Source organism: Larimichthys crocea, unplaced genomic scaffold, assembly GCF_000972845.2.
Source record: "Larimichthys crocea isolate SSNF unplaced genomic scaffold, L_crocea_2.0 scaffold453, whole genome shotgun sequence".
Lineage (NCBI taxonomy): Eukaryota > Metazoa > Chordata > Actinopteri > Sciaenidae > Larimichthys > Larimichthys crocea.
In genome coordinates this window covers 50,003-72,014 of record NW_020855905.1, presented here as the reverse complement: position 1 = coordinate 72,014, position 22,012 = coordinate 50,003, and the positions used below count along the sequence as shown (strand labels likewise).

General features: G+C 40.4%; 1 protein-coding gene across 3 annotated transcripts in view; it reads left to right on the top strand.

The window, feature by feature from the left end:
• Positions 1–562: 562 nt before the first annotated feature.
• runx1 (RUNX family transcription factor 1) overlaps positions 563–22,012 on the top strand; it is a 56,965-nt gene continuing 35,515 nt past the window's right edge. Inside the window, exons 1-3 of one of the 3 annotated variants that reach the window (XM_027276573.1) lie at positions 563–1,003; positions 2,768–2,837; positions 3,612–3,714. In XM_027276573.1, the coding sequence (XP_027132374.1) occupies positions 3,657–3,714 (58 nt within the window). In that variant the 5' untranslated portion in view covers positions 563–1,003; positions 2,768–2,837; positions 3,612–3,656. Of the gene's footprint in view, positions 1,004–2,767; positions 2,838–3,611; positions 3,715–22,012 lie in introns of those variants that run through there. The other 2 variants (XM_027276572.1, XM_027276571.1) reach the window with 2 other exon arrangements.

Genomic DNA, 22,012 nt, shown 5'->3' with positions numbered 1-22,012 from the left:
GCCTGCGGTATGAGTCAATCTTCAAGAAGAACAGATGCTGCTATTTCTCATAATGCAACTTGATGGTATCTTTTGTTTGAAACTTCCTGTTTGTAATGCAGGCTTTCTGTTCAGATCTGCATAACCCAACATGATTTCATCACCTTTATTTGTTCAGATCTGACAAAGCTCCTCCAAACAGCCACAGTCATACAATATTAGTGGAATTCCTCTTTAAGTATTATTGTTCCTCGCATGCATCCTATTTAATCTATCAAAGGCAGCACAGCACTGATCAGTTCTATTAATAATGGATGGACTTTCTCTTACCATGCACACACACACACACACACTAGTGGTCACAGTGGTCTAACAGTCTGACCTGCAGCAAGGCTTGGTGAAGTAGAGGTGACTGACTCATTCTCTCTAACTGCTGCTACACACAAACCACAAACGCACATATGGGTGCTCGAAAACACACACCACAACGCCCTCTCCCTACGCTTCGCTCGCTCTAAACCACAGCTATTTCCTCGATGAAAACTGTTGGCTGGGGAGGGCAGGTGGTTAGTTTGATTACACACACACACACACACACCAACACACACACCCATGCATATCCTAAAGCCACAATGCCAGATTAATAGAAACCAAACTAGGTGGCTTGTGATATGCGACAGAAAGACAATCTCTCTTTGGTGACAGAGCAAGAGGCAACTTTGAAGAGCAAAAGTCCTCAGCAAGGGGATTTGGAGAACCACATACCAAAACCAGAGAGAGAGAGAGAGAGAGAGAGTCATAAAGAGCGTTGAGAGATAAAGGAAGATATGTATGGCGACAGACAGAAAGAGCGGAAGCAGAAAACAGCAGTGAGCAAGTGAAGAGACAAAGAGATACACCACAAGTAGAGAAAAGTATGGGAGAGTTCTGTGGATTATTTTGCATCTGAGTCAGCGGTCAACTGGAAAAACCACAAGGAGCTTTTTCTACCACCTCTGCCCAGGACCGGGAGACATCGGCTGGGGTAAGAATACCACATCCACACAGCCTCTTCACCTCCACAATTTGTGTTGTTTTATGAGCATTCTTTAATCACCACAAAACATGAACACACAGAAGTTTTACAGGTGTTTCTGCTTCTGTCACAAAGTTTCATATTCAAAAAGGGAAAGCAGCGTTAGCAGAGACGTTATTTGCATTCAGCTGATTCATTTGCAAACGCCAATACCAAATCCCTGGTGAGCTCACTGTTAACAAATGAGACTACGGTGGAGCTGATGCACAATCTTATTTTCATCTCCCATTCATTCCCTCCGGCTGTTCTCAAAGACTATGATGGTTAGAGCTTACTTTGAGCAGGAAAAGCTCCATCTGCCTTATTTGTGACATCATTTGTGCAGCTTTAGAGACAACTCGAGCTGTGAGCGACTAACTGTTGATGGCAAACTGAAATTTGAATTCTCGCTTTGTGTGAGGAAATAATGATTCTGCATGGTGCATTATTATTATTATTAATATTTAAGGACAAACTTGTCCTCCAAGAGTCTAGGTCTGAGAGCTTTGACATCTGAGGACCACTGTTGCTAAGAGACGTGCTGTCAACTAGTCGTAGCTCTATAGCCTACGGACAAAACCCACACGGCAAGTATGTGTGGATCAGGATCGGTGTGTGGGATTTAGCAGTGTCGTCGCTGATTGCAACCCCCTAGCCTCACCCTCTCCTTCCTAGAGAAGCAACAGTAGCCGAAAATGTGAAAAACACCAAACTCAATGTTAATTTTGTACCTTCTGGGCCACTGTAGAAACATCGTAGTTCAACATGGCAGACTAGAACCCCCTAAATCTGACACACTGCACCTTTAATTTATCATTATTTAAGACGTTTGTCTGTTTACAACATATTAGTTGGCCTAGCATTACTTTGCTGTATGTATTACTCTGTGGGTAGCATAGTGCTGACATCACAGCGCATTGCAAAGCCAGTTCCTCTTACTGCCTCTTAGAATTGAGGTGATGAGGTAACTATTTGCCTATTTAGATATTACACAATTATCAAATGATTGCTAACAAACCAATGAAATGTATGTAATCATCAGAAAACTGCATTCCACTATTCAGTTAATGCTGCCTGTGTAGTCTGATCTCAGATTAGTCAATTGTTGCCCACATATCAGATCATGATTCAGATTTTTGGTGTTCATTAACTGCTGTTTCCGATAGTTAGTGAAACAGAAACTCATAGAAGCAGAAATCTGTGTAGGATGAGAATGGTACATCCTCTTCATATGCATATTCACCTCTATTAAATATATAATCAGAAAAATGAAAACCCTGTATGGCAAAGTTTATTCAAAGCATTTTATTAAAATCAATGTGGCAAATTAATTGTATATATATATAAAAAAAATAATCAAATTCAAATCAAATCAAATCAAATTTATTTGTATAGCCCAAAGTCACAAAGTACATTTGCCTCAGAGGGCTTTACAATCTGTACAGGGAGTGACACCCCTCTGTCCTTAGACCCTCGTTCGAGTGAGGAAAAACTTGCCCACAAAAACCCTTTACAGGAAAATGTGGAAGAACCTCAGGAAGAGCCACAGGGAGGATCCCTCTCCCAGGACGGACAGACGTGCATGGTGTCACGTGTACAGGACAAATCAACACAAACATATTGTACAATGACTGATAAAATGACAATGAATTATAATGAATGATAAAAATGATTACAGTAATAGATATGGTAGTAATAATGACAGTAATAATATATGTAGTGGGCGTCATGCAGGATCACAGCAGCAGCCACGATCCACGAGAACCTGCTGGACGACAGAGCACAGAAACTCCGGGGAAGTTTGGTTAGTAACATGCATTAATGAGACATGTCCACAGATGGAGGGATATGGAGAGATATGGAGAGATATAGAGATATAGATATATATATATATCAATCAAAGATTGCACCCACTGTGTGTAAAATGACTTCTTTGTTCACATCAAAAACACTCTACAGGTCGCTCTAAAGTCTAACGTTTAAGCCTTTAACCACACCTCAAACCATTTAACCACAAATTTCATCTGAATTTCTAAAGCACTACGTCACTCTGTTTTAGAGTAAGCTCTGATTGGCTTGCTGCGTCGCTGCAACATTTCACAAGCTTGAGGCCACTTGGATTTTACACTTCGGATTCAGACGCTCAAATAAAGCATGACAAAGTACTGCTGTTGCATTAGCTGATCAAACAAAACTCTTTAACTATCTATAAAGTGCACTTTAGGTCACTGGAAATATCAAACCTGAGAGAATACACAGGAAATTACTTTGTATCCTCGACGATCAATGACACATAAAGAAATCAGCCAACATCATATGTGGCGTGACTTTTATGTCTTTCTATGAATTCTACAGAGCTGTGAACTGTGTTGTGTGCTGTTTCCACGCGTTCTAATACAGAAGAATTAATGACGAGTTATATACACTGCATACATTCTTTCACACACATGCACACACCCACTAGATAGATGTGGTTTGTGGTTTAGAGATTGGCCATGGATGTTGATGTTTCAGCTTGTTGGACGCTCTCATGGTGACCTCTCATTGTGTGTGTGTGTGTGTTTTAATTCATTCGCAGATAAAGAAGGTGAAGAGGACAAAAAATCCAAAGAATAAACAATTCATGGCATCCAACAGTATCTTTGAGTCACTGTCGTCCTATCAGTCAGTTTTCATACGAGGTAAGTGTAGTTTTCTGTTTGCGTGTTGTTTAGCTGCTCTGTTGGGTGTTTGGTTTGTCCCTGTTAAGTATTTTAAGCATATTTTATGACACATGAATTTAAGATTAAAGTTCCTGCCTGTGAATATTTGTCATCGGGCCTAAAATCTAAGGCTGTATCCATAAAACTGCACTGTAGTTACATGCATTACGTAGGTGCTACTAGCCCCAAAACTGAAATTTCAGTGAAAAGCTCTAGTGTTCACTGCTCGTCTATATTCTGTTTGTATCCCATTTAGAGAGGCCATGTGTGATACCTGCAAAAAGTTTTAAGTTTGGTCATGACGGAAGAATTCAACTAGAATCAGAAAAATGAAAGGCTGTTGGAATAATCCGGACTCTGTGAGCGCATGACTTGAATGTTAACCCAAAAGGAACTGAGTTTGCAATGTGGGCACAAAACTGAACATGCAAAATAAAGACAGCAATGTACAGTACCAATACCATGCAAGTACCAGAATTTGATATAAGGTGTTGATGTTAGCACAGGTTTGTGATGTAGAGTGAGATGGCCAATGGGATAAGGGAATTCCTGGCTCTGTATTTTTTGCAACTGGAATCTAAACACATTGTTCTGATGGGAGGATCTGAAGCTCATTGAACGAGGGCGGCTGTTTTGCTTAGTACTTGGTATTTCGCTGACAATATTGATGATTTTGTGGTTCTTTTGTGGGCTGTTGTAATATTAGACACAGGCCAAAGCCTGCTTTCATATAAATACTTCTATGTGTACTAAGCAGTCATTGTCTAGCACAAAACCACCAGCTGGTTGGCTAAAATGCCATCTGTAATGATGGAAAGAAGCACAGTTACTCTGTTATCAACCATCCACCACAACATTAACATACAAATACAGGACTTGACATCAGTCCATCTGTCTTTTTGTGCTTCTTTGGTCTTTTATAGCTGTCATGGCAGCTATTACAGACGTTTGGTACAACTCCATCAAGACGGAGGGATTAACTGACCATCAACAGAGTCTCTGGCTGCACGCACTTTTTCAGAAATCACAACCTCACAGTGAAGTTAAACAAAACCAGGTGACTCTTGAGTGTAGGCGTACCTACAGCTGGGAACACACGTGAATCAGACCACAGTGGAAATGCCAGGAGCTTTCGCTGTTGAGGACAACGGCGGTTAACAAAACATTTGCAGTCTCTTCTTTCAGCCTTTCTGATGAATACCAGTGGAAAATACCTGCTTGCTTGGTAGTTACTGCTACTGCAGGATCTAACGAATGTGGACTGATCTTAGACTATGATTTGGTAAGATCAAGGAACAAGAAGCAAAGATGGAACACAATACCCTGTCCTTATTTGAACCTGGAACATTGTGGCTTGTGGTTGCTGTCTTTACACCCCGAGTACTGCCCGGTGTTCTTGGAATTGTTGTTTGATTTACTGGCAACTTAGTCATAAAGGTGTAAACAGACACCAAACATCGTAGTTGACAAGTGTGACTTTGATGCAATAAAAATGCGGTATGTGGCCAAGGACATTGCTTTAATCCACCACAGTCTCATACAAGCATAGGGTGCCCTCTTAAGCTCAGTAAAGGCTGTTAAAGTTGCTTCATACAAACACGTTCTTGAACTTTCCGCTTCAGTGATCTGCAGTACAAGCTGTCTCTCTCTGGGACAGTAGCAACAGTAACAGTTGGAGGTTCAGGTGTCTTGTCCACATGAGAGAATATCCTAAAACGGCAACCTCCAGGTCACACGGCTGCTTCTGTAAGCCTGCAGCCTCCCCGGCCAACAGGGAGGATGACGGAAGGGAGGAGAGTGAGGAATGTAGCAGGCATTCCTTCCTGCTGCATCAACCAGCAGCTGTCCCAATGACTATACACGTCTGCTTCATTTTCCCACCACTGGTTGCCTTTGTGTTACGTGACTGGAGGTAATGATGCACGGCTTTTTACGATTAGTCATCTCTTGATAGTTTGCCTCCACTGACTGCTGTGAAAGATGTATTGATCCAGTCCTTTTAAGGTCTTTAGTGGGTGTGTAGTAGAAGGATGGACACTGCCACCTATGAGTATTTGGATACCTGAACATTACACCCATTTATACCCATAAGAGTTGAACAACTCCAAAATCATGGGCATCAAAGGAGCTGTCAGTAATCCCTTGCCACATACTCCAAATAGGGTGTGACATTTTACATCCTTCCGTCGACACTGTTCTAGATTGTTAGACAGTTAGACACGTGTAACAAACAAACTTACTCATAACTCATAAAAGCAGTGTCAAGTTGTTATAAGGACCATTTGTGTTTATTCAGAAGTAACTATGAATCACTGAACCAACTTAGAAATGTGGTATGTAGATAGATAGATAGATAGATAGATAGATAGATAGATAGATATACTTTAATTATCCCAAGCTGGGAAATTATAGTGCAGCAGCAGCATTACACAAAGTGACAAGTGATAGGGTGCAATAAGTGATAGGGTGCAATAAGTGATAGGGTGCAATAAGTGATAGGGTGAAATAAGATGATTTGATGTGTTTGGATTGCAATAAACGGATTAAAAGGCTGCCGAATTAACTACTACATGATGGAAATTTGGATAGAATGTAAATCCATTCTTTTGCAACCTCTGTAACTTTTAAATTGCTTGTTTTTGCTTGTCTGAATGGAGTTCAGATATTGATCGATCTGAACTCTAACTCTAAGCTAACTTGGTACAACTATCAGAAGGCACACAGAAGGATTCGAGATGCAGACTCTGAGACAAAAAAAGTTTACTAGACAAGTATATGGTGGTACAATAAATGTCTAGGCGAAGGTACAAAATCGTCATGCAAGAATCATGGTCAAAAAACAGCCACAAGGTCAATAATCAGGTCAATCAAAACTAGAAATGCAAGACAAAGAAACGCTGGAATGCTGCACTAGACAAGAAGAACTGAAACAACGGGAGCACAGAGACTCAATGCAGAGGGAAAAGGGGAGGGAAGACACAATGAAACACACTGAGGGAGGCAGGTAATTTGACTTTACTCCATTTTAAGATTTCAGATCAGGTCAGAATCCTTGAGCTCCTCTAGGCTCAGCAGTCAGCTAGTTGGAGCCCTGTCCCTTGGTTCCACTTGGTTCTTAACGTCTTTGTCCTCTTGTTGGACTGAGAGCTGACTGAGGTTACAGTGACTCACTATCACCTCTCGAGGCACACGTGGTATAACAAGAAAGCTAATATTTTAGAATGCCAATTGCATATCTGCATCAAAACACATAGATCTTTGACAGAATATCTTAGCTTTTAGTCTTCATGCTTTTTGATAATGTTACTTCATGATTTGAATATTTTTAACATATTACCCAACACTGGTGTTTGATGATCAGTCAAGTTCTTTTACACCAAACTGAAAAAACTCCCCACTTCTTTACGGACCTGCGTTTTTGCAAGAAGGCAATATTTAAACAGAAAAGGGAACTTTAACTCTAACTATAAAATATTATAATATGCTGTGGCATTAAGTTTTCCCAATTGGAACTAACAAGCTTAGTCAAAAACCAAAAAATACATGTATGTAATGTCACGGCCTATGTCTGCGGTCATATCAGATGTTCTGGAGTAGACTTCAGGCCCAAAGGAGTGCCGATACACCCTCAGCACACAGATTCTATGTAAATCACACTCCCCTCACCTCTTCCCCTCAAGCACCTCCTCTCCATGGCTTCACGTTGACGGAGAATTGAAAGTGAAAACCACAGAAAACATAAAAGAATTACCGTCACAGACAAGTTTCAATGTGTCTTATGTACCTTATTAGTTTTGTTTTCAATGGGAGGTGTTTAAAGTCTGGCTCAAGACTTTATCCGAATTGTTTGTCAGTTTTAGCTAATGCACAGGTGAACTATACAATAATACACACCAAGCAATGTGTATACAGGAAAATAAAAGACTCCACACGTCTAAATTTAATTATAGTCCATAACTTGTTATACCACTAATACCATCGGTTCCATTATTATAGTATAAGAAACACGAGAAGTGGAAGTTGACTTGTCTTCAAATTGATGAAATCTGCTTTGAGGTATTTCAGGAACTGAATTGATTTGATACCATAGTGATTGATATTAATACAAAAAAGAAAGCCCTGGAAACCTAAAATGTTGCATGTCTTCAAAAAAGGTTATCTCCACTGCGGAAGTTGTCAAGAACACTGTGTGACAGTGTGTGTGTGTGTGTGTGTGTGTGTTTCCTGTTAAATCTTTGTACGGCTTATGCTTGACTGCATTCTCTGCTCTAACATTGTCTGCATTCGCATGTATTCAATCTGTTTGAGGTTGCACACTGCATCATCAACACCAGCACCCATAAACCTGTGCATGTTTATAGTAGAAAACAGTATACATGCATATTGCATATCTTCACTGCAAATGTACTGATTGTTTTACTGTCTGTTTGTTTATTTAAATAAACTGTAAATGCAAAAAGTAGAAAGTAGTTTGCAAAAATAACATTACTTCTCCATTCTTTAGGAAAAGTACTTCCCAAAAGTTGCTCCAAGCTGACTATTTATGGTATTTGTGGTGCGAAATTAAAACAAGATGATTAACAGATATTTTTTACTACTACTTAAATGTGTCTGCTGCAACTGAAAGCTTTAAATGAGTCAAAGACCAACCCTGAATTAGCAATTGCAGCATGTCTATAGATGTCTGCAACCAGCTTTGTACATATATTTTCAGTAGTTCCCGTAAGAAGCAGAACTGACTCACCAACTTGAGTAATGTCAGAGGTCATCAAGACTCAGGACTTCATATTTTCCCAACAACCCTTTCTTTGTTGCTTCTGTGTAGTCCTTTGCAGTCCCCAGTCGTCTTACGCATACAAATTAATGCGAGCTGGTATTTTTTTCTTTAAGTTTGTGTTTCTTTACATCGAGCTGGTATTTTTTTCTTTAAGTTTGTGTTTCTTTACATTTTTCTTTTTTTCTTCATGCCTGCCAGGTTGATGGCTTTTGAGCAGTAGTGGGGCTTTTTTAGACATTCATGGTCCACTGAAGATGACTCCTAATAACTCTAATGATATCCTCATCTTCCTCTTGCAACATCAGTTGGCCAAAGTTTTCACTCATCTGGTAAATGATCTCAACATCTACACTATGGATTGATATGAAACTTGAGTTTAGATGTTCATGTTGACCAACTGATGAATCCTTCTGATGTTAGCATTTAGCTCAAAGCTCCACTGAGGCTATGGACAGTCTGATGGAGCATGGCTGTGGACTTGAGTTTCTTATACTCATTATTATATACAACGTCATGTGCAAACTGCATGCATTCTGAATGATATATATCTTGGCTGTGTTGGTGGATTGCGTGTGCATGCTAAAGCATACAGTAAACCTGTTTACACCGTCACATTACTTGGGACTCACCTCCAAACTGGGACCTTGTTTTTAGTTCTTGTTAAGTGTGGATAAAAGAAAGTGAACGCAGTGTTCTCCAAAGTCACAAAAACAAGTCTGTGTGTGTGCGCGTCATTCTTAGCCTATCTCGCTCTGCAGTGTTGTAACTGCTCGTGTTCTGTATGTTCAAAGACATCACATCACGTGTTTCCCGCCTCTGTGCTGTGGTTACATGAGGGGTGGGTGTGTGTACAGATCCACAGTTTGACACAAGATGCTTGCAGACAAAAAATGTTGATATTTCTGCATCAGTCACTGGGATATACCTAATATAACCACAGTTGTCAGAACAGATTTTGTGGGTTTGTGATCTGACCTCAGGTCTGCTGAAGAGTAGCTTAAAGAATCAGCTAATCCACACACAAAAAGTTCTTGTTGAGATCAAATCGCAGGACGTAGGATTCTAACCAGTGCACGCTGATCAAATCACACGTGGTTAACCCATCAGTGGTAAAGAATCAATGTGACTTTTACCTCCATCTCCTGCAATCCTATTGGTTGCTGTCACTTGAATCTCCTCCAATCATTGCGTCTATAACAAAATCTATTCAACACAGATTCTTCTATCTCCATCTACACGTGTGTGCATGTGTCTGTTGGTTTGTCCTCAAGTGTAGAACAACTGTCCCAGACACACTTTATCAGTTCAGTGTGTGTGTGTGTGTGTTACTGTAGTTGCCCACTTGTTAAGATTATCTGCACAGACTTATCTGAGCTTCAGTTTATCTGAGGCAGAGACACTGTACTGTATTTTTTAACTGATGTGTGTTTTAGACTGTTATGCAAAATGTTACTGATTAACTGATTAATGAATTTGCGCTAATTGATGGTGTCTTTAATGACCCCTGCCCAGTTAAAATCTAAATATGACAGACAAGTCAGTGTATAAACATACATAAACAAACACACACACACACACACACACACACGTATATATATATATATATATATATATATACACATACACACACACACATATATATATATATACATACACATATACACACACACACACACACACACACACATACACATATATACATACACATATATACATATATATACATATATATATAGTGTAGAAGTTTGTAGATGTATTATGATTGAGTAAAAATATGTAAGTAAAAGTACTCATTGTGCAGTAAAATGATCTCTATAAGTGATTTACTGTTTTTAAGTATTACTATATATTAATATAACTTCTGCATTCATGTTTGTCAATTGACTCCAGTATAACCCGTTTGTGCTGGTAAGAGATGCTTTACTACGACTCCCAAGATGCATTACGTATTGCGTATCAGAGCTGAAGGGGCGTCATAAATCGTCGGTGGTCGAGCCTTATGGGTAGTGTAGGCCTTTTCCGCTATCCAAAACATACGAAAAAAAAGTTGATTTCTCAGGCTAGAAGGAGAAAAAAAACATACTGGGGGCCACAACATGAAGCTATTTTATTGTTGAATTATGAGTGACACTTTGGCGTGTTTGTGCTGAGAAACGTTGATGATATCAATAAAAGAAATCTTTAACATAGTGAGAAAAACAGTTCCAGGCAGACCTCAGTTGTCCAATCAGATTGTAGCTTGCAGCGTCATGTATCGCTGTGGTCGGGTTATTATTGGAGTGAATGGACGGCTGGAGCTCTGCTCTGAGCGTCTCTTACCAGCGCAAACGGATTATACTGGAGTCAATGGACAACTCAGAGTGTTTCATACAGACGCGGAAGGGTACCTTTTGCGTAGGTATCACACGCCAAGGGGCGTGACAAAGCGTCGGTATTTTACGCGTTGGGAATGAGAACGGGTTGTGTATAAACATATATATTATATATTATATACTGGGAGAGTGGCTCCAGCAAATCCCAGGAACAACATCTGAAGCCTCAGTCCAGAAGAGTGCAGTCCTAGGAACATCGAAGATACTGCGCAGAACCCTCAAACTCCCAGGCCTCTGGTAGAGGACCCACACTTGAGGATGACATTACTATATATTAATATAACTTCTGCATTCATGTGTATTTATATATATATTGATGCAGTCTATGAGTGATTCTGACGTCATGGATCTGTGGCCGGGCCTCACCGATTACTGTGCAAAAGCACAACTTTATAACTTTATTGATTTTGATGAAAGTGGATCAGATTTTATACACAATATATTTTCTGCTTTTCCCTCTGATGTCCTCCAGCTGGAGTTTCCTGATGGACAGATAACTTTAGCCTAACCACTTGCTAAACTAATTAACCGCTAATTAACTGCTGCTAACTGAATCTGCCGTTAGCAGGCAACACAACCGGACTCTGCAGCCAGACTGGACCAGGTTCCAGCACAGCCTCTGAGACGAACAAGGAGTAATGTTACAGCACTGACGTGATTTATATGTCATTGGCTTTGTTTGGCACCTGCAATGCATAACGGTGGGCGTCCATTGGCTACTGTAAACGCCAATCAATGTCTGCCATGAGCCCGTCTCTATCTACCTGTTTTTACAGGAAACACATAAACATGTGGATAGACTGACTTCATACTGCATATACCTGCATATAATTCGTGTTTCTACAAAAGAAGGTCTTTAATAACTGGTATGGAATATTCAAGCGAACATCAGCATTAAAAATGTAGTAGATTCTCACTCCTCACACACACTGTGGAGGATAAAGAAACTGCTGACAGATCAGATTCAGACTGGTTCCTGACCTCTGGTTGAATGGATAAAGGAAGTGTTAGAAGTAACAGAGACACTCTGAATCTGTCACTCTGATCAAATCAAAGCTCTTCTCTTTATGACAAATGTCAACATTATACAATTATGAAAAATTCTATGTGCAGATAAAATAATTAATGATCCCAAAAAAACTCCTCGAGGGATTAAAATGAAATTTAAAGAATAAATAAATACAAGTAAATCAATAATATCTGTGTATTCTATTAGCATAAATCTATTCACGTTTCTTCATTCATTCATATTAAATTTAATTTTGCCTCTCTGAAAACATTTAGCAGGAGTTCCCTTTTCTTTTCCTCTCCTCCTCCCTCTCCATCCTCCATCCCTCTTTTTTCCCGCTCCATATATCGCAGCTGTTTGGCCACTCCAAAGTTGTTTTGGAGCGTTTCCATCACCCATTTTTTCAAATTTGCATTGTTCCCTTCCCTCCGTTCATATATCAAACTGTTCCGAAGCTTGTTTTTCTGTTTTTCTGTCTCTCTTTCTCTTTAATTTACGCCTCTTGTCATGTCGGAACCCATCGTGCCGCACGCCTCTCCAGCTACTTTCCACTTGTCAACTTTCTCGGCCACGACGTATGTGTCTGTCCAGGGCTGATTCTGGTTATCTGGACGTTCCACCTGCTGTGTGTGTGTTGTGTGTGTGTGTTGTGTGTGTGTGTGTGTGAGTGTTGCAGAGACAGACAGAGTGTGTTATCAGGAGGCGGCAAAGCGTAACAGAGGAAACTCCACAGGTCTGCTTCAAGCTGATTTTAGAGGAGGTGATGCTGGCTCTCAGTGTGCAGCCACTTTCAGACAGACACATGTTCACAAAGCACTTGTATACTTTCACACAACTCTAATATATGAGCTTTCTCACATTCATAACTTATCACAGTGTCAAAGAACACTTGTGCTTTCCTTCAGTCCATATGGACCAACAGTGGCAGCGTTAGGTCACCTTCAGGGCAGCGGAATCAGGCTCACACTGGACTTCAGGACTCTCCTCTAGTCTGCTCTCAGACTCCAGACTGAAATATATGATCATATATGAATATGTGACACTTGAGACAGCTTTTAGTATTGATTTTCTGTTTGATCGATGAACTGTTTAGGTGATAAAATGTCAGAAAAAAGGCCCATCAAGAGTTCCAAAGTGATGTCATTAAATTTAAAAAATATATATATAAATATAAATATATATATAAAATATAAATATATAATATATATATAATATGATATCAAACATAAAAAAACAGCAAGTCATCACTGAGAGTCTGAATCAGCAAATATTAAGAAATGATTTAAATTATTACTCCACTAATCAAAATTATCGATTATTTTAATTTAATTTATTTTCGTCTTTTTTAAAATAAAATCAGTGGCATGAAGGAAAATGAATTAAATAAATGGATAAAATCATTCTATATGCAAATATATACTGTACAGACACATACATCATGTACATACACCTTCACATGTGTACTCAATAAATAAATCAATCAATCAAAAAAACTTCTACTGAGTCATGGAAGTTGGATTTTTTCAGATTCAGATTCTACATCTTGCATATTAAGATTACAGCAGTGACTCCAAAACATTTTGGCTTGTGACCAAATAACAGAAAAATCTTTTTGTGGCTCCTTATCATGCATCAGACAGGACATTAATGTGACTGCAGCCTGTGATCATTTCATACATCTTGCTCAACATAATGCGATTTCATTACATCTGCAGATTATACATACAGTTAACGTTCACCAACAATATGTTAGTGTTAAAAAGGCTCATCAGCAACTTCAAATAAATAAATAAAGTTCTGGTTGCCACATATTATACTTTTACTGCAATGGTCTAAAATATATTAATGATAATAACTGAATAACTATGAAAACTCAACTCATTAGGAAATATCTTTCATTTCATCTTTCACGACTGCTGTGTTGTTTCTATCACTTTTCAGCCAATCAGATGTGTGGTGGTGGCTTCACGGGAGGCGTTCAGGACAAAAATGTCAACAGTCCTTTAAATGCTTGCACCAGGAAGCTGCTGCGAGATGCAAACGATGACTAAAAATAGTTTAGCTGCACGCAGCTCACTGCTGTCCACGTGTTTGTGTGTGCAGTCGCAGTGTAGAGGGGATGAAACATGTCGGAAAGAACTCCTGTTTAACTCACAGAGGCTGTTTCACTCTTTCAAAACGTCTGTTGGCTGCGAGCGTGTGTGTGTGTGTGAGTTGTAACAGACAAAGGAGATAGTGAGGAAAGAAGGAAGCGAGGAGGATGTGTGCGACACAGCGACCGTTAGAAAGACAAGGCCTTGCATTCAACACACACACACATACACATACATACACACACACCAACAACAGAGCAATATTGTTGCTATTGAGGAAGAGTGTGTGTGTGTGTGTGTGTGTGTGTGTGTGTGTTATCTGTTTGTTTTGAACAGGCAGACAAGAGACATCCTTAGACACCAAAACGTAAAATCATTTTCAATGCAAATATTATTATAATAATTAAAGTCAGACAAACAGAACAGAGGAGCAGTGTGTGTGTGTGTGTGTGTGTGTGTGTGTGTGTGTGTGTGTGTGTTTTGCATTTACAGTATATTGGTTAGCCATGCTGGTAAACCACACACACCAACTCTCTCTCTCTCTGTCTCATGATACCCACATACACTCACTCACACACACACACACACACACACACACACACACACACACACTTACCAAAGCCACAAACCAAGCAGAGTTTTGCAATAAATAACCACAAGAGAGGGCTGACTGGACTTCAACTGTGCTGTGTGTGTGTGTGTGTGTGTGTGTGTGTGTGTGTGTGTGGTTGCCCCTGCATGAAAAAGAAAAACAAGTTGGAGCAAAACAACAGCGTGAGACGAGAAACGGAAATCGTTATTTTAGCAGTCGGAGGAACGAGGAGGAACGAACATGAAAGAGGAGAGAAGCAGAGGAGGTGAGGATGAAGGAGTGAAGGAGAGAATTGAACAAGCTGAGAGAATGAAGAGGAAGGAGTACTTTCAGGTGGATAGTACATATCTATAGCATCCACAGTTCTTGCACTGTCAGCAGTATCAAATAAAGACAAAGATGCAGGAAAAAAGTGAAGAAGCTGGTAAAACCCCTTAGACCCCTTAGATTCAGGGGTTAGGGTCTCACATATCAAAGCTGGATTCATCACATACCCATCTACCACCTCAAAACCCATGTTACGACCAGGTAAAGGGGTATGAAAGGAAGTAACATAAAAACCAGATTTTAACGGTTATTAAACAAAAGTAGTTTATTAAATGAAAGTTTTTAGATTGTTTTAACAAAAGGAGGTGAGGCAAAAGGGAACTAAGGGCAAGCAAGTGCTGATAAACGAACAAACAAATATAACAAAAAGAGAACTCTAAACAGAGCCTATGTTATCTTACTGGAAAACCAAAACGAGAAAGAAAAACCTCACTAACTAAGTCTAACTCTAAATAACAAAAACACATCAAAACAGCACTCTTAATCTAATAGGGCTAACAGAAATAGTCTACGTGTAATCAGTAGATATCTCTAAACTAACTAAACCCTGCCCAGTCCCAATAAACCAAACACAAAACCTCCACAGGTACGAAATAGAAACGAACGAGTATCATCAGATACGTCAAAATACAACCAAACGAGTATCATTAGATACATCCGGACGTGGCGAGCTCACAAACACAAACATGAATGATGCCGCACCAATCCTGGCCCTGTACAGCTGACGACATGTTGTCCCCGCCTCCATCAGTTTGGGGCCTACCAGGGACCAGGAACCGCACACCTGCATTTACCTGGGGAAAAACACTGCACACACATATGCGCAGGGCGAAACGGCGACAGCCGTAACAACCCATAATACCCCTAAAGTCCAGCAGACACAGCTCTGTGATGCCCCATGTAGACTCCAGACCATATGTGGTAGAATTAAGACTCCAGCCAAAAAAAAATCATAGTAACATATATAGCTGTAATTCGTTACTCCGGTCCTGCTCGTCAGAGATTTATTGTTGTCATGTGGAAATGTGGTATCTGAGGAAAGAAAAATCCTCCAAAAAAATATGTGGCAATAATTCCTGGCTACCTTTTGAATATATTCGAGATCCCCAGAGGAGGATTCCTCATGATTTTGGAAGGATTTTAACATTCCTGCCAATTGCTTCCAACCTAGCCACGTGTTCTCTGCAGAGCCGAGCAGAGCACTGGTAGAATTAAGACTCTACGGAAAGGACACTTCCTATGTTGGCACATTCAGTGTTGGCAGGCATTGGCAGTGAGTGCAAATACGCTCGTAATTGCCTGACCTTGGGATACAAGTGTAAAAGAAGTGATCATCCACGCTGCATGAGGTGCTTCAGTCCCGCTATCTGATTAACACATTTCAAAAAGATAGAAAGCGTTTTCCAGCATGCCGCCGATGTTGGGAAGTCAGTTAGAATGAAATGGAAAAAGGGATAGATGAATGAGGAGAAGGAAGGACTTATGAGAAATTAGTAATGTTGTTTTTACCAGAAACCCCTCCTTCTCCTCCCTTCAGTTTACTGCGGAAAGCAACTGTTTCTCAACTGGTCACTGTGTGTGTTGTTCACACAACAGCTGAGCTGACAAGTCTGGAACATCTCTTTTTATTTTCATCCTCCTGTCATCAGCTGGTCCAACTGTGTTCAGGGTTAGAAAACATGATTTGTAACACACTTTTTACCAGCAGCTCCTTCTTTCTGAGGTTTTGAGAAGAAGTCGAAAGTAAAGTTGAATGAGCATTTTCTGGATGTTTTCAGACAGATCGGACTACCCTGCCAGATATGTGTTCTTAGAGGAAATGATTTTGCTATATATCTATGTAAATCAGGAAAAGAGAAACAATACTAACAGTCCAGAGATCTAATCTTTTGTATTGATGTAAGACTTTCAAGTCCATCCAAGAGGGTAGACGCACCCTAATAATGTCTATGGGAAAAATAAACACAACTTTTACTTCCTGAACCATAGTCGCCCTCCAACTTCCCACTGCCACACATACAGAAACTAGTTTTCACCCTTTTGAGCGACTAGAAACAAACTATTTCCGGTGGTTCCAGTATGGGTCCAATATTGTTAATCCAGTCCAGCTTTCCAGTATAAAATAAAACTTTACTTCAGACTCCAACAACACTTTTGTAAATGCAGTTTAATTCCAGGTATTTGACAGCGTCACATGTTGGGATCTATTCCTGCTGTCATGCATTTACTTGGGGCTTAACCAGCACTTTTATTTGAGGTTGCATCTGGGGAGCATGAACACACTCACACACAGTACAATTCATGGCAATCCACCCATAAGCTTAGAAGATATCCTCTGACATCTGATGTTTTATCCTGTGGGTGTCATTAGAGGAAAGATTATGGGCTTTTCAAAATTACAAAGGTTTCACCCTTTGGGGAACAGGATTGCACTTAGTAATTTGCTCAATACAGGTGGTGGGACAGTTGATGTTTGATGCATTATCAATAGCCGGCAGTCAATCAAAAGGGGAGATCTGTGTAACAAATGTACAAAGAAAGTCTGTAAAAAGCTAAATGTTTTTGAACTCCTGTAATTAGTATGAATTCTCCCAATGCAAACAAACAGCCAGGCCAAGACCTTCGATTCATTTCTCCAAGTCCTGTGATTCGTTACTTCCACCATGCTCGTCTAATTGTTGTCAGAAGGAAAGGTCATTATTAAAATCATGAGGAATCCTCCTCTGGGGACCTTGAATACATTCAGAAAGTAGCCAGGAATTATTGCTACATCGTTTTAACGGAGGGATTTTTACATTCCTGCGAATCGCTTCCAGAGTTAACAGTCGGAAAATAGATTTCAAAATCGAACATTACTTTTCCTTTGTGCTACCATATTAAAAGTATGTGTGTGCGTAGGTGTCTGTCATCTCCCGACGTCCAGCTATTACACTTAGTCAGGTTTTATACCTCAGTCGTACCGAGGAGATGTCTGCTATGATCATCATGATTCAGCACTTTGGAGAAATACACACATAGCACACACACACACAGAGTGTTCATATATGTTTTGTCACATATTAATACACACATTAAAGAGCCCCATGAGGACTCAATAAAGTCTCTCTTTTACTCTTTCTATTGCTCTCAAAAAGAGCTCTGTGTGTGTCTGTGTGTATGTGTGTGTGTGTTTTGTGTCATTTGTCCAGCTGTGATCTCTGGCTCTTATTTTGAAGCCTGGGAATAAGTGCAGAGTTCCTTCTATGGATTCATCTTGTATCTGTCTTTTTCCCCTTTACTCCACACACACACACACACACACACACACACACACACACACACAAACACATGCAGTATACACACCTACGCACACACAGTAGCTCCCATGTGGCAATCTGGCCATACATCACAGAGCCGGGCCCTGCTGTTTGATCTCAGCACCTCCCCCTGCAAAAAATGTCAACACTCAGCTGGTGGTTTTATCAGAGATTCCCACATCGTCCAGTTTGTTTCATTTATTTCAAGATGATGAGATACTACATGTTCTGACAGTGATGGTCAGCCTTTAATAATCTGATCAAACTGTTTTTAATTCAAATATATTTCATTTAAAGGTACAGAGTTCAGTGATTTTCTGAAACAGCTTAATCAAACATTGCTCAAACAAGATGGGGACTATTTTCAGCTGTGGATTAATCCACATTTAGTGCTGTCGTGAGTATTTCCAGCGTCATGGCATAAACTACAGTGTGTGTTTATGAGAGTGAAGGGACATCATTACAGTGTGTCTCACTGGTGTGTCTTTAATGGTTTTTGGACAAGAGTGGAGCTCTGTCGCACAGAAGGAGAAGATATATCAGGCTTACATTTATTGTTGGTTTTTGTCATAGATTGTATAAAACCTGGACGTTGCCTCCATGATGTCACCCACAGATTTCTGAAGACCTGTTGTGAAGCTCAGTGTGGTGGCTCTGGCGACCACCATGTTGGTAGTCCTGCCTCCGCCGCCTACCAGCTAATCCAAAAATGGACCTGTAATGGCACCCACCTGTCAATCAAAGCGTCCACGCTCTTAATTCTGCATAACTAAATTAGCTATAGAGACCAAAACAGTTTTTTGTACCAGGCTGTAAACATGTTTATTTCTGCTGTGAAACATGGGGACTTATGGAGACTGACTCACTTCTAGAGACAGCTTCAAGTGGACGTTTGAGGAACTGCAGTTTCAAAAGTGCATTGTACAGTGCATTTAATATTTTGTATTTTGAATCTACTGTTGAAAACATTCATGGCCTCCAGGTCATCATGTGCTCTGGTGGCCTGTAAAGAATAACAGAAAACAGAAACTGCCCTGTCACATTTCACAGCTCATTCTCCGGGTACGATCTTTGCGTCATTTTTTACAGCGCTTCCCTCCTCCTGTCCTCCTCCGTCAGCTGCAGCAGGAAGACGGAGCTCCAATAAAGATCCCTTCATTTCCTCTCCTCTCTTTTTCATCTCTCCTCCTCCGTCTCCTCCCTCTCTGCTGCCTTCTCTCACTTCCTTCCGACCGCCTGCTTAATCGCTTCAGTGTTTTTTAATATCGGCCTGATCTGGACAGCGTCTGCACTGATTCCACTGGTTGACATATACTATATATATACTATATATTTCTCTGGTGAAAGGAGTGTATTTCATTAATGGGGTTGTTTGACTTGATTTCAGAAGTTCTCCTACTCTTTCAAAATAATACTTCTGGAGAACTTTTAGATGACGTTTGCTCAGTTGTCATTAAGTTAATTAAGGTGGTCTTTTATTAACTTTATCCTGGTCGCAGACCTTTGACCTCCTCCCAGTGGATACTGGGAGTAGTTTTGGTCTGGAGTTCACAGGTTGTGTGTTTCTGGTCTTCATTCAGTCTTTGTCTGTCTTTAAGGTCCCCCAGCAGAGATTTTAGGGTGTCGAATGGTTTGTAGTTTGTAGTAAGCGCTGACTCGCTCTGTTGAGGCAGGATTCTCATCACCTAACCAGACCTGCTGCACCTCCTTCTCTGTTCCATCGTCCTCATAATAAGATGCTGGTCTCTTTGTTGGAGTGTCCTCCCCTACTGATATCTGATGTGGTTCCAGTAAAGATACTGGACTGAGGTGTCTTGGAACAGCAGCTTCCTGTTCACTAGTTAGTGAGTTCGTATTGGATACTGGATACCGCCTCAACAACCTCTAGCAACAAGGTGAAGTGGACTGTATGCAGCCTGAGTGGTAAAACCCAGGGCAAACTAAACCGCATCGCTTGCAGCTATTTTATAAATTGGCTGCAGAGAACACAGATTGGCTGGACTGGACATGGAGAAGATGATGATTCTATCATGTCAAATAATCATGTTTCTAGTCTCCATGTTAAATGCATGAGAGCAAGTGTATGAGTGCATATATTATAGTGGGTTGAATCAGCTGTTATTACAATAGCCATTATTTCTGCACTTAATCAGCTCTGAAAAGGTTTGTATTATGTATGTGTGTGTGTGTGTTTCAGAGGAACCACCAGCCAGGCCACAGAGCCTTATTAACGGTGAAGCTGAACCTTACCACAGTGTGCACCCAATCCAAGCTCAGCAGTCCTGCACCGCTACCTCAGTCAATGCCAAGTCTTCTATGTGTGTGTGTGTGTGATACAAGGGTAGGAAGTCAGCGGTTATGTTTAGGTTTGTAGTTGGGTTATGGTTACGTAGACAAACCCCGAACTCTTATCATTTTCTTGCACGTTTGGCTAATCCTGCAATGGTCGTACACATTTCTAGTGAAATCGTATAATTTGCAGGTATACGTTGACAAGAAACGACGACATGTTGGCATCGACGGTTTTTAAAGAATGTCGTCAGCCATCTCTATTTTCAGTCGCCCTCTTTGTTTTGCTACACTTCCCCGCTGACTCTAACCTACTCCGAAGTTTCAAGAAACCGCCAAACACCGAACAGCCATCTGACGATCGATGGAACCTCCGAACCATCCGGAGTGTTTTCGATGTTCCCGGCCCGTTTTTTTTTTCTTCAGACCGCACTGGTTCCCCTCATTCTTAATGGGCGAGATGGAGGATGCATGTCTCTGAAGTCCTGTGGAACAGGTGTCCTGTGTGAGGCGAGGCGAGGTCCCTTAACTCCTGTGGTTTAGCGAAGAAGTCATGCAAAGAGTCGCCTCACCCTTTTCTCACTCCTTCCTCACCCCCTTACTTACCTCCATCCCCATTTGTCGCCACATTGTGGTTAACAACCGAATGCAAAGTGTTGTTTTTATGTGTGTGTATGTGATCTGTACCCATTAGCGCCCTTCTATTCTGTATTGTAAATTCCGCCCAGCGACTAAGCCTTCTGATTTATTTATTGGCTCGTTTGGGACTCTGCGCGCCCCCACCGTGTGGTTGGGTTTAAAGTGTCTGATTGGCTGATTCTGCTGGTTCCTTCCACTTTGATGACCCGTTTGTGTTTTCCAGAATCTTCGAGGTTACTTAGCATGCAAACGCGCACACACACACACACACACACACACACATGCGCTACAAAAGCATAAAGTAACCAAAGCCTGAGGGGTGTGAATGGCTAATTATTTGATTGGAAGTCTCCTTCTCTAACTGTCAGAAATGATCTAGGCCGTGGAAAACAGTCATTGATTTTTGACTAGCAGATTGAGGTGTGTGTACAGTATGTATATTAATACAGTATAGTATAATATTATTAACAGTATATTAATTATCAGTGTTGTCTTGTGACCATTGAAAGAACGACGATAAACCTACACAGCTAAACTAAAAGTCATTTCAGCATCAGATCTAACTGATAATGACCAATTTTAGGATTACATATATGATATTACAGATTATAATTGTATAGTTACATAGTTGTAATTTGTAAGTCACTTTAATGTTGCAGCTGCTAAAGGTGGAGCGACTTTAAATGACTCTAAATTACCGCTGGCTACCTTAAACCAGAGGTTCCCAACCCTTTTTCTTCTTGTCATGGAGTAACAGTGACATGTTTTATGGATATTTCATATTCTATTCAGTTAATAACATTAACAAAAGAGAACAACTGATTAAATGTAGGATTAACCCAAACAGTGAATGGTTTGGAAAGTTTGTGTCAAACGAGCTATT